The sequence below is a fragment of the Panicum virgatum genome, chromosome 9N (assembly GCF_016808335.1).
Source record: "Panicum virgatum strain AP13 chromosome 9N, P.virgatum_v5, whole genome shotgun sequence".
Taxonomy (NCBI): Eukaryota; Viridiplantae; Streptophyta; class Magnoliopsida; order Poales; family Poaceae; genus Panicum; species Panicum virgatum.
In genome coordinates this window covers 75,306,681-75,317,210 of record NC_053153.1, presented here as the reverse complement: position 1 = coordinate 75,317,210, position 10,530 = coordinate 75,306,681, and the positions used below count along the sequence as shown (strand labels likewise).

The 10,530-nt window shown below is 50.0% G+C and overlaps 2 protein-coding genes across 9 annotated transcripts; both read left to right on the top strand.

Annotated features, from left to right (window-relative positions):
* The first annotated feature begins 180 nt into the window (after positions 1-180).
* LOC120690316 (pentatricopeptide repeat-containing protein At2g16880-like) lies at positions 181-5,844 on the top strand. Of its 8 annotated transcripts, none has more exons than XM_039972930.1 (3): positions 181-2,683; positions 3,637-3,734; positions 5,349-5,844. In XM_039972930.1, exon 1 carries the CDS (start codon positions 238-240, stop codon positions 2,599-2,601), a length of 2,364 nt encoding a protein of 787 aa, XP_039828864.1. In that variant the 5' UTR covers positions 181-237; the 3' UTR covers positions 2,602-2,683; positions 3,637-3,734; positions 5,349-5,844. The 8 variants fall into 8 exon arrangements, with proteins under 8 accessions (XP_039828864.1, XP_039828863.1, XP_039828861.1 ...); XM_039972929.1 differs by having other exon boundaries at positions 3,514-3,734; XM_039972927.1 differs by adding an exon at positions 4,269-4,397 and having other exon boundaries at positions 181-3,734.
* Positions 5,845-7,161: 1,317 nt separating this feature from the next.
* Positions 7,162-10,366, top strand: LOC120692095 (endo-1,4-beta-xylanase 5-like). The gene is made up of 6 exons (XM_039975308.1): positions 7,162-7,303; positions 7,425-7,525; positions 7,640-7,686; positions 8,329-8,551; positions 8,659-8,822; positions 8,917-10,366. Exons 2-6 carry the CDS (start codon positions 7,453-7,455, stop codon positions 10,147-10,149), a joined length of 1,740 nt encoding a protein of 579 aa, XP_039831242.1. The 5' UTR covers positions 7,162-7,303; positions 7,425-7,452; the 3' UTR covers positions 10,150-10,366.
* Positions 10,367-10,530: the final 164 nt, after the last annotated feature.

Genomic DNA, 10,530 nt, shown 5'->3' with positions numbered 1-10,530 from the left:
CGTTAGCATCCCTCCCAGCGCCAATGTGACAAACTCCGGTCCATTTTTTTTTTCTCTCGGTGCTCTAAAAAAACCTTTTTTTTCTCGGTGAGGCCACCGGCCCGCCATCGAACTGCGCACACCAATTCCTCCGTAACCGGGCCTCCATCAAGCCCACCAAGGCCTCGTCTCCAGCCTCTTCCTTCTTCCTATTGCCTCCGCCTGCAGCGCCGTCACACAACGCCGCCTCCCGTCGCCATGGACACTCCACCTTCAACCTCCGCCTCCTCCTCGCCGGCTGCATCCAGCCCCCGTACTGACCCCGACTATGCCCTTGTCTCTTCCGTGGCGGACGCGCTCGTCTCCGCCTCCCGCCTTTCCTCGCCGCCGCCCATGGACACCGTCCTGGCCCCGTACCTCCCGCGCCTCACCGCCTCGCACCACCCGCGCGTGCTCTCCCTTGCCGCCGCCAACCCGTCGCTCGCCTCGCCGCACACTCTCCTCGCCTACCGCCGCCTCGTCTCGCCTCATTCCTGCCTTTCCTCCCTCCTTCCGCTCCTCCCCGTGCTCCCCTACCGCGACCTCCTCCCGCTCCTCCTCGACTTCGTTCCGCTCGACCCGCTGTGCCGCCTCCACCGCCATCTCCTCTCGAGTCTCCCCACGAGCGCGCTCGCCGACGCCGCGCTCTCCGCGTACGCCCGCCTCCGCCGCCCCCACCTCGCCGCGCAGCTCCTCCACTCCCTCCGTCGCCGCGGACGCGTCCGCCCCTCCCTCCAGGCAGCTAACGCCGTCCTCTCCGCCCTCGCGCGCAGCCCCTCCACCTCGCCGCAGGCCTCTCTGGACGCATTCCGCTCCCTAATCGGTTTGCGGCTCCACCCCAACCATTACACCTTCAACCTCCTGGTCCACACCCACTGCTCCAAGGGCACCCTCGCCGACGCCCTCTCCACGCTCTCCACTATGCAGGGGTTTGGACTCTCCCCCGACGCTGTCACCTACAACACGCTTCTCAACGCGCACTGTCGCAAGGGCATGCTCGGCGAGGCGCGGGCGCTGCTAGCCAGGATGAAGAAGGATGGGATCGCGCCCACCAGGCCCACGTATAATACCCTCGTCTCGGCGTATGCGAGGCTCGGGTGGATGAAACAGGCGACCAAGGTCGTGGAGGCCATGACAGCGTTCGGGTTCGAGCCTGACCTGTGGACGTACAATGTGCTTGCAGCAGGGCTCTGCCAGGCAGGGAAGGTTGGCGAGGCATTTAGGCTGAAGGATGAGATGGAGCGGCTCGGCATAGTATCACCTGATGTAGTCACCTACAATACGCTTCTTGATGCGTGCTTTAAGTGGCAGTGCCCTTCAGATGCGCTGAATCTGCTCGAGGAAATGCGTGACAAAGGGGTGAAAGCAAGTTTGGTCACACATAACATTGTTGTGAAGGGGCTCTGCAGGGAGGGACAATTGGAAGAGGCGTTAAGGCGCCTCAAAATGATGGAAGAGGAGGGGTTGGCACCAGATGTGATTACATACAATACATTGATTGATGCATATTGCAAAGCCGGCAATGTTGCCAAAGCATTCATGTTGATGGATGAGATGGTGAGAAGGGGACTCAAAATGGACACTTTCACCCTGAACACTTTACTATTTAACCTATGCAAAGAGAAGCGTTATGAAGAGGCTGAGGAGCTCTTACGTTCACCACCACAGAGGGGTTTTGTACCTGATGAAGTCAGCTATGGTACAGTGATGGCAACCTACTTTAAGGAGTATAATCCAGAGCCTGCTCTGCGTCTGTGGGATGAAATGGTCGAAAGGAAGTTAACACCTAGTGTTTTTACTTACAACACATTGATCAAAGGGCTTTCCAGAATGGGGAGGTTGAAAGAGGCCGTTGATAAATTGAATGAGCTGATGGAGAAGGGGTTGGTGCCAGATGACACCACCTACAATATCATCATTCATGCCTATTGTAAGGAGGGGGACTTGGAGAATGCTTTCCAGTTCCACAACAAGATGGTGGAGAACTCTTTTAAGCCAGATGTTGTTACCTGCAACACTTTGATGAATGGACTTTGTCAGTATGGCAAGCTTGACAAAGCATTGAAGCTTTTCGAGTCATGGGTAGAGAAAGGGAAGAAGGTTGATGTCATCACATATAACACCTTAATTCAAGCTTTGTGCAAAGATGGCAATGTTGATATGGCTTTGCATTTCTTTGCTGGCATGGAGGCCAGAGGCTTGCAGCCTGATGCATTTACTTACAATGTTGTGTTGTCTGCACTGTCTGAGGCAGAGCGATCAGAGGAAGCACAGAATATGCTGCATAAATTAGAGGAGAGTGGAAAATTATCTGAAAAATATTCTTATCCTCTAATGAATGAGACAGGGAAGAACCCAGAGCTTAAATGTGACATTGAGATTGGTGGAAATGCACAAGGTGATGATCAGGAGAACTATAACAAACGTGTGAATGAGCTCTGCATTGGAGGGCAACTGAAAGAAGCTAAGGCTGTTTTGGATGAGATGATGCAAAAGGGCATGTCCGTTGACAGTTCGACTTATATCACTTTGATGGAAGGCCTTATCAAAAGGCAAAAGAGGCAAACACATGCAGCTGGATAGTAGATGTGGGTTTTGCTGCTTTGAGATGTGACAATGTCCATGCTTTTGCCATGACTTCCTCAAATGGTCATAAGCTGACTAGGTATACTCTCTAGTCCATGGAATATATTAAATTCAAGAATATCAGTAGCAAGAATTTGAAATTTTTTAATTTTCGGGTTCCTGGTAAATTTCTCTCTCCTGGAACACAAAATAGATAGAAAGATAGAGCAACCGTTAACTACGTGCAAGCACCAGATCATAACAAATCTTGTTATTTCCTGGAAAGTGAAGAATCTTACTAGATTATTTGTAGACAAATTTAGAAAGAGCTGAGCTTTATGCTTTATTAGCCTTGTGGATGATTCTTAATACTGTTGCCAGCGTTTGTTACTGGAAAATCCTGGTTCTGGTTTTCAGAGCTCTGCCTGATTTGTCCTCATACCTCTGTCGACTACCAGCCAGTGCAATCAAGTACATTTGAAAATATGTGTATTTCGACTTCAAACTCATGTCCTGAAATTTTGAATCGGAATTTCATGGAAAAGAAAAGATAGGCAACCAAATTACTGAGTGAAATATAGTTGCTGACCAAGAAAAAGTGAGATCTCGACGTTTTCGGAATCCTGATCAGGTCTTTACTTGGGATACTATTTTCTGGAACAGTTCTTTCTGTCTTATTATGACATGGTAGATAACATTAACTCATATTAAATTGTGGTCCTTCTTTAACTTTAAGAATTCCTCTCCTCCTGATGAACCTGTCAAGACTGAGTTACTGTTAATATACTTTGCGCTGTATATCTTTGCTAGAATTTAGCATGCTCATCAATATACATTAAACACTTTCTTCACATACTTCTTAGTAACATCCAGGATCATTTTAAATCAGTTAGGTATGTTATTTTTACCAGTTTTCCTTTCTGCTATTAGTGAAATCAGAGGGTGATGCCAACCTTTCTAACAAGAGAAAATGAAGATCATTCTGAACAGGTCCAGTTGGTGCAAACAGAGCATCAAATAGATGAGAAACTATTGTTTTTCTCTAACGTGCAGGAGAACTGTGCATCAATATATTAAGCAGAAAAAAGGGAAAAGAAACCCTGGAGTGTTACAGAATTAAGGGAGAAACTATTGTTATTTGGACCAATTGGGTATGTTGTTTGTTGCTCTCATTCCTGTTCAAACTTTCATTAACCTTCACTTTGTCTGTTCTTTTATGAAAAATTGCTTACTAGTTGTACTATAGTTATTGCCATGATTCAAGGCATGGGACATGCAGTTCTTTTCTATTTTCTTTTGAGATTGAGACATACAATTCTTTTTACCAAGAGATATTAACTGCACTATCCACTTGTTTCGTACTTTTGTGAGAACATAGACAATGTTGCTGCGCGTTTGACCCTGATATTGTTTGTGGATTCAACATCATAGATAACTATTTTGTTTATCTTAAAACAATGTATATTTCATCCTTTCTTTTTTTAGGAAAAAAATATGTTGCTCTTTGCATTTATTTTAAATTGCGCATATGTATTGCCTTTTTCAATTTAATTAATATCATTCTCCACTTATCTTAAGCATAGCACTACACAACCAAAGTTTCACGAGTTCATAATTTATATGCATAATACTTAAAAGAAAAGACCACACTTAGCTCATGATGGATCTTTGTTTATTCTCCGCAGCTGGCAATTTGATTGAAATATGGGGAATGATTTTCATAGAAGCTTTGTGGCAAGCATACTACTGCCTTAATCTTGCTTCCATCATTGCAGGATGGTTGCATTAGTGGGCCATTCATTGTTTCGGTTGAGGTGTGCGTGTGCCCCTTTTTGGCCCGTGTTGTAAACTTTGAACAATCTATTTCTTCTAAATGCAATGATATTCAGCTCTCCTGCGTATTCTTGAAAAAAAGTGGGCCATTCATTACCCATTTAGATAAGATAAAGCTTTTGATACCCTTTGGGCCTGCCCTTGCTGTATGAAATACTGCTTTAGGTGCTCATAGGTTGCTGATTCTTTGTGATTAGAGAGTGACTTGGAATTTTGAAGTTATTTTGTTTGTTGTCGATGGACAATTTTGCAACATCAATCTTACAGTAGAGAATTAAATATTCAATCTGACTATTTATTGTCATTCTTTGGTTTCATTGACTTAGTTTGGCATAAACAGTGTTGGTGCTTAGCTCCCTCTATGGTACTGCCGCTCGTGAGATAGGTTGCCTGGCACTTAGGCAAATCATAAAACATTTTGTAAAGACTCTTCACCGAACTTGGGCTAATAAGTATGTTGAAATTGTGAATGTGATTGCAATTTCAATTTTTCGTAGTTTCATTGGCCCCAATTTGTATTACCACACATAAACTAGCGCTTCAATGTGCCAAACCCATCGGCGGTTGTCTGCAATAGCAATATGTGCAGAATCAGTTTAAACCTGTTGTTTCTCTACCTGCCAAATTTCAGTCTGCAACCAGCCGTTCTGATGTTGCATCTTGTTACTACATCATATAAAAGTGTCTTGTTGCAAGCATGAGAAGTAGAACCTGCTTAAAATTCCATGCAAATGGAACTACTAGTAGCTGCAGCACGAATAAACACGCCTGGTAAACTGTGCAAGTGCCTCCATACAGTACAAACGCAAGTATGTAACAAAAGCAGCATGCAGTTTAAGTTTCGAACCTGTCATGCTCATGCCTGAATATGGATGAATAGTCTGTTTGGTGCAGAAAGAGGAGTTTAACATTTTTCATTTCTCATGGAGAAGAACTGAAGAAGGGAGTCAAGCATAGGACACTGCCGTCTCCATCCCAGCGCCGGCCCAGCCTGTTGCTCCTGCTCGATCATGCAAAGGGAAGCTTCCTGCTGTAAGCTCCTGCTCGTCCCCTACTCTCCTGTACGTTCCGTTGGTTGCGCCTTGCTGGCTGCTTCCCGGCTGAAGATCATCGTGACATCTCAGTATTTCAATTCTGTCAACCAATGAACCCATGGCGAGTGGCACCTTGGTGATGAACCGGCCATGAATATTAGTAGTCGAGTTTAAATTCTTTAGAGAAGCAGTGGTTGTAATGTCACTTCGAACTTGGACTATATGGACGCCATTTGAGGTAGGTGTGGTCATCTTTAATTTGTTAATCATGGAAAATGGTCATCCTGTTTATGTTGCATATTGCAATTACACTGTAAAAAGATATTGTTTAAGGCTTAAGAGTACTTACATGTGGTGCTTAGTAGGAGCACTTTAGCTTTTGTGCTCCATTATTTATCCTTGACTATTACTGAGCAAAAAGTTCTACGTTTTTAGTCAGTATGAAGTGTCGGCTGTTTTTTTTTCTTTACATCTTCAATGACTTCCTTCCGATAAATTTGAAATTGAATACAAAAAAGAAATGTACAGAATTTCGGCAAGTATTATGTACAACAAGTAGAGTTCCTTTCATTTTCAACGAAACATCAAGTTAGGTATATTTATTCATCCAAGTAAGCTGGAGCAAAGGGAGGAGGAATTTACCCTTTTTCACTTATTTGCCGTCGAAGTTACCTGTAACCATGGAAGCTGCATCAGCAGGAGCTTCACTTCCTGGCTGCGCTAAACAATCTTGCACTCTTTTTGTCCCTTTACGTCCCACATCACCTGAGCAAGACCAAAAAGGAAATCGCATAAGTTAAAACCGCATCACCTGAGCGTGACCTGAACGTTCACATGAGGCGCTGCGTAGAATGTTCTTGGGCAGAATAGCACCGGGCGATCGCCCGTGGATAGGCAAAAGAAAGCTTGTGGGGTTCATCTTCGACTTTGGTATATACGGCCATGAATGTTGGAGGGGCCAGGATCTGTTCGTACCTCTGCTGCGGCTGCGCCACATGTTTTCTTTTCTTTTCTGCCTGTTTTAACTTCACATGAACTCTTTCTCTGACGAAACAACCGCACATGAATTCTTTGGCCAGTTGCCAAAGCCGGCTCGAGTTCACATGCATCCAGCAATGGACATAGCACAAAAACGGATTCTGCCAATTCTGTACATTTGGCCTTGGTTTTCATATACAGATCGCCAAAACCTGTACTAGTGTAATTCGAAACAGGTACAAATCACTATTTTTTTTCTCTATTCCCTTTGCTCATCATGAACACGAACAGAAAATCTATGAGAATCAGTGGAGCCAAATCACTGAACCAAAAGACTCCAGAAGAGGTTCACTCGCTGAGAATGCGTGTCAGTCGCGGTGAACTACTACACGATGAAGGCCGTGCCGTGCGTGCCGGCCGGGGCATACAGTGATACTACATGGAGATGGGACGGGGATACCAAACACCCTCGCCACGCACTGCCAAGTCACACTTGCCAGTAGAATATGAAAAGGGGCGGCGGCGGCAAGCCGGCAACTGTGTTTGCGCGCGATGAAGTCAAAGCCCTAGCGAGCACTCTTTGGCCCTCGCCGGCCGGGAGCTCTCCCGTGGGCGTAGGTGACCACAGCCAGCAAGCAAATGCAACGGGCATCCCACCCCCGGGTGCTCGCCGCCGGCGCCTATAAATGGGGATCCGAGCCCACGCAAAGATCGCCCCGTGGTCCCCGAATGTTTCGAGTCCGCATTAGCAGAGCTCAACAACAACAACAACAACCTCGGACCTAGATCGACCGCCTTCTTCCTCCTTGCTGGCTCCACTGTGCCCGTCCACTTTTACTCACGAGTCACAGACGCCTTTGTTTGGTTTCTTCAGGGTAATGCAGGCGCCATTGCCGGACCTCAGCTTCTCCGATCCGTAGAATCATCTCGCCATTGGCAATACATGTTTGAGCTTGTGTTTAGTTCTGATGTTGTCCATGGTGTCCGCTGCTGCAGGTCCAGCTAGCGCGTGCTGAGAGAGGAGATGAGGAAGGTCGCCGGCGGCCTGATGGTGGCGAGGCTGGCGTTCTGGCTCCGATGGATCGCTCTCCTGCAAGGTACTGCACTGCATGAGCAACTAACCGATTGCTCGCTCGCGTTCCTTGAGAAGTTGTCTGTTCTGAACTCTGAGTTCTGACCTGACATCGCTAGCGATTCCCTGAATTGTCCAGGCTGCATGGTGGGAGCTCTCCCCTACGATTACTCCGCAAGCATCGAGGCAAGTCCCTGCTCCTGTGCCCTGTCGCCTCCGCTTTCCCAACCCAACATCTCACCTGGGTGGCTGGCGCTGCGGCTAGCAGAAGCTTCATCGGCCGGCCATCCCGGCCTAGTTTATTACCAAAACAAATTATTAAATCGTTGCCAATTGGCCGGGTTTATCACGGGCCGCACGATAATCCCCCGCACGCAATTCTTCTCTGTTAATTTGCTCGTACGTACCTTAATATGCTTTCCAGTAGCATGCACGACAGCGGCCGGCGCCGGCGCAGCCGAGCCTAGTGTGTGTGTTTACGTGTCATGTAAGCCACTCCACACGTCGTCTAGTATTTTTTATACAAAAAATGGTCCACGTGGCATGCGACACAAGTAAGCTAACCTTTTGTTGGACTTCTACAAGTCGTTAGCGATCGATTGTCTGATGATGTCACAGGGAAGGTTTCTACAGTAAAGCAAAGCATCTGCTTATTGCTGCCAAGATCAAGGGAACGGACTTGTTGCCAAGATCAAGATCAAGCAAAGCAAAACATGGCCTCATCCCTCATGAGTGCCATCGTTAAGGATTTGTAGTCGTAGTTCTGGATTAGTTGAATAAATGGAAATTATAATGGGATTTTTCAATTTTTGCGATGCACGCGTGCAGTGCTTGCCGGAGCCGCTGGAGCCCCAGTACGGCGGCGGCATCCTCCGGAACGCCGACTTCAGCGCCGGCCTCCGGGGCTGGTCCACGTTCGGCTACGGCAGCATCGCGGAGAGCAAGTCGGCGGCGGGCAACGGCTTCGCCGTGGCGCTCAACCGGACGCGGCCGTACCAGAGCGTCAGCCAGAAGGTGTACCTGCAGCGCGACACGCACTACACCCTCTCCGGTACGATTCACCGATCGATCCCTCTCGCTCTCCCCGCGTCGTTTGCTATGATGCCATCTCGGGGCTAGCTGGAACTGATCGAGCTCCGCCGCCCGGCTGTATTGCAGCGTGGTTGCAGGTCGGCGACGGGAGCGCCGACGTCCGGGCGGTCGTCAAGACCGTCGGTGACTTCGTCCACGCCGGCGGCGCCGTCGCCAAGTCCGGGTGCTGGTCCATGCTCAAGGGCGGCCTCACCGCCGCGTCTTCGGGCCCTGCCGAGCTCTACTTCGAGGTAGGATAGGAATTCGTAATCTTTCATCTGTTCTGTTCCAGGAAAATGAGCACACGAACTGACCGGGCCATACGACATGCATGCGTCCGCGCAGAGCAACGCGACGGTGGACCTCTGGGTGGATAGCGTGTCGCTGAACCCGTTCTCCAGGGACGAGTGGGCGGCGCACCGCGCCGAGTCCGTCTCGGCGGCGCGCAAGAAGACGGTGAGGCTCCAGGCGACGGACTCCGCCGGGAACCCGCTGGCGGGCGCGGCGGTGTCCCTGGACGCCGTCCGGACCAACTTCCCGCTGGGCTCGGCCATGACCCGGCACATCCTCACCAACTCCGCGTACCAGACGTGGTTCGCGTCCCGGTTCGCGGTGGCCACCTTCGAGAACGAGATGAAGTGGTACAGCACGGAGCCGGCGCCGGGGCGCGAGGACTACACGGTCCCGGACGCGATGATGGCGTTCGCCAAGTCCAACGGCATCGCCGTGCGCGGCCACAACGTGTTCTGGGACCAGCCCAGCCAGCAGCCCGCGTGGGTGCAGTCGCTGCCGTACCCGCAGCTGCTGGCGGCGGCGTCGCGCCGGATCCGCTCCGTCGTGTCGCGCTACGCCGGGCAGGTCATCGGCTGGGACGTGGTCAACGAGAACCTGCACTTCAACTTCTACGAGGGCCGCTTCGGGTGGGACGCGTCCACCGCCTTCTACGCCGCCGCGCGCCTGCTCGACGCCGGCTCCGCGCTCATGTTCATGAACGAGTTCAACACGCTGGAGCAGCCGGGCGACATGGCCGCGCTGCCGGCCAGGTACCTGCAGCGCCTGCGCCAGATCATCGCCGCGTACTCGGAGAACGGCGCCGGCATGGCCATCGGTCTCGAGGGCCACTTCACCAACCCCAACATACCCTACATGCGCGCCGCGCTCGACACCCTCGCCCAGGCCGGCATCCCCATCTGGCTCACCGAGGTCGACGTCGCCGCCGGCCCGGCGCAGGCGCAGCACCTGGAGGAGGTGCTCAGGGAGGCGTACGCGCACCCGGCGGTGCAGGGCATCGTGCTCTGGTCGGCGTGGCGGCCGGAGGGGTGCTACGTGATGTGCCTCACAGACAACAACTTCAAGAACCTGCCACAGGGGGACGTCGTCGACAAGCTCATCGCCGAGTGGCGGTCCACGCCGCGGGCCGGCGCCACCGACGCGCAGGGCTTCTTCGAGGCTGAACTCGTGCACGGCGAGTACAAGGTCAGTGTCAGCCACCCGGCGCTCAACAACTCCGTCACCCGGAGCGTCAAGGTCGACCTGGGCTCAGGGAGTGAGCACTACTTCATTGACATGCAGGTCTAGACCTGCTGATTCTTCAGGCGCTAGGTGTAACGCAGCATTTCTGTCAGGGCTCTGGATTACCAGTTAAATTACCTGCTGTTGTGTCAGAGTTGTGAAAGCTTAGAAGATTAGCCATTCATGTATCAGTTTTCACCTTGGAAAATTGCAATGGAAGGCAAAGGAAAAATGGTCATTTTTATCCTGCTGTCGGAACTCGGGAACATTCCAAAGTGAATTATTCGACGCTTCAGCTCATCATCATCCCTTTGGCTTTGCCTTCGGGTCAAAATTAGCTGCGGCAACTTTGATGCTTATTGTGATGTATATTTCTTTTAGCTGAAACGAAAAGTGAGACAATCATTTTCGCTCTTTCAAATACCAACTAATTTTCTTTCTAACAAT

Excerpts from the sequence above, each read along its gene's own strand:
- LOC120690316 (XM_039972931.1), top strand. The coding sequence starts at position 238 with ATGGACACTCCACCTTCAACCTCCGCCTCCTCCTCGCCGGCTGCATCC.
- LOC120692095 (XM_039975308.1), top strand. The coding sequence starts at position 7,453 with ATGAGGAAGGTCGCCGGCGGCCTGATGGTGGCGAGGCTGGCGTTCTGG. Across the intron at positions 7,526-7,639 it reads ATGGATCGCTCTCCTGCAAG|GCTGCATGGTGGGAGCTCTC; the intron begins GTACTGCACTGC and ends TGAATTGTCCAG. Across the intron at positions 8,552-8,658 it reads CACGCACTACACCCTCTCCG|CGTGGTTGCAGGTCGGCGAC; the intron begins GTACGATTCACC and ends GCTGTATTGCAG.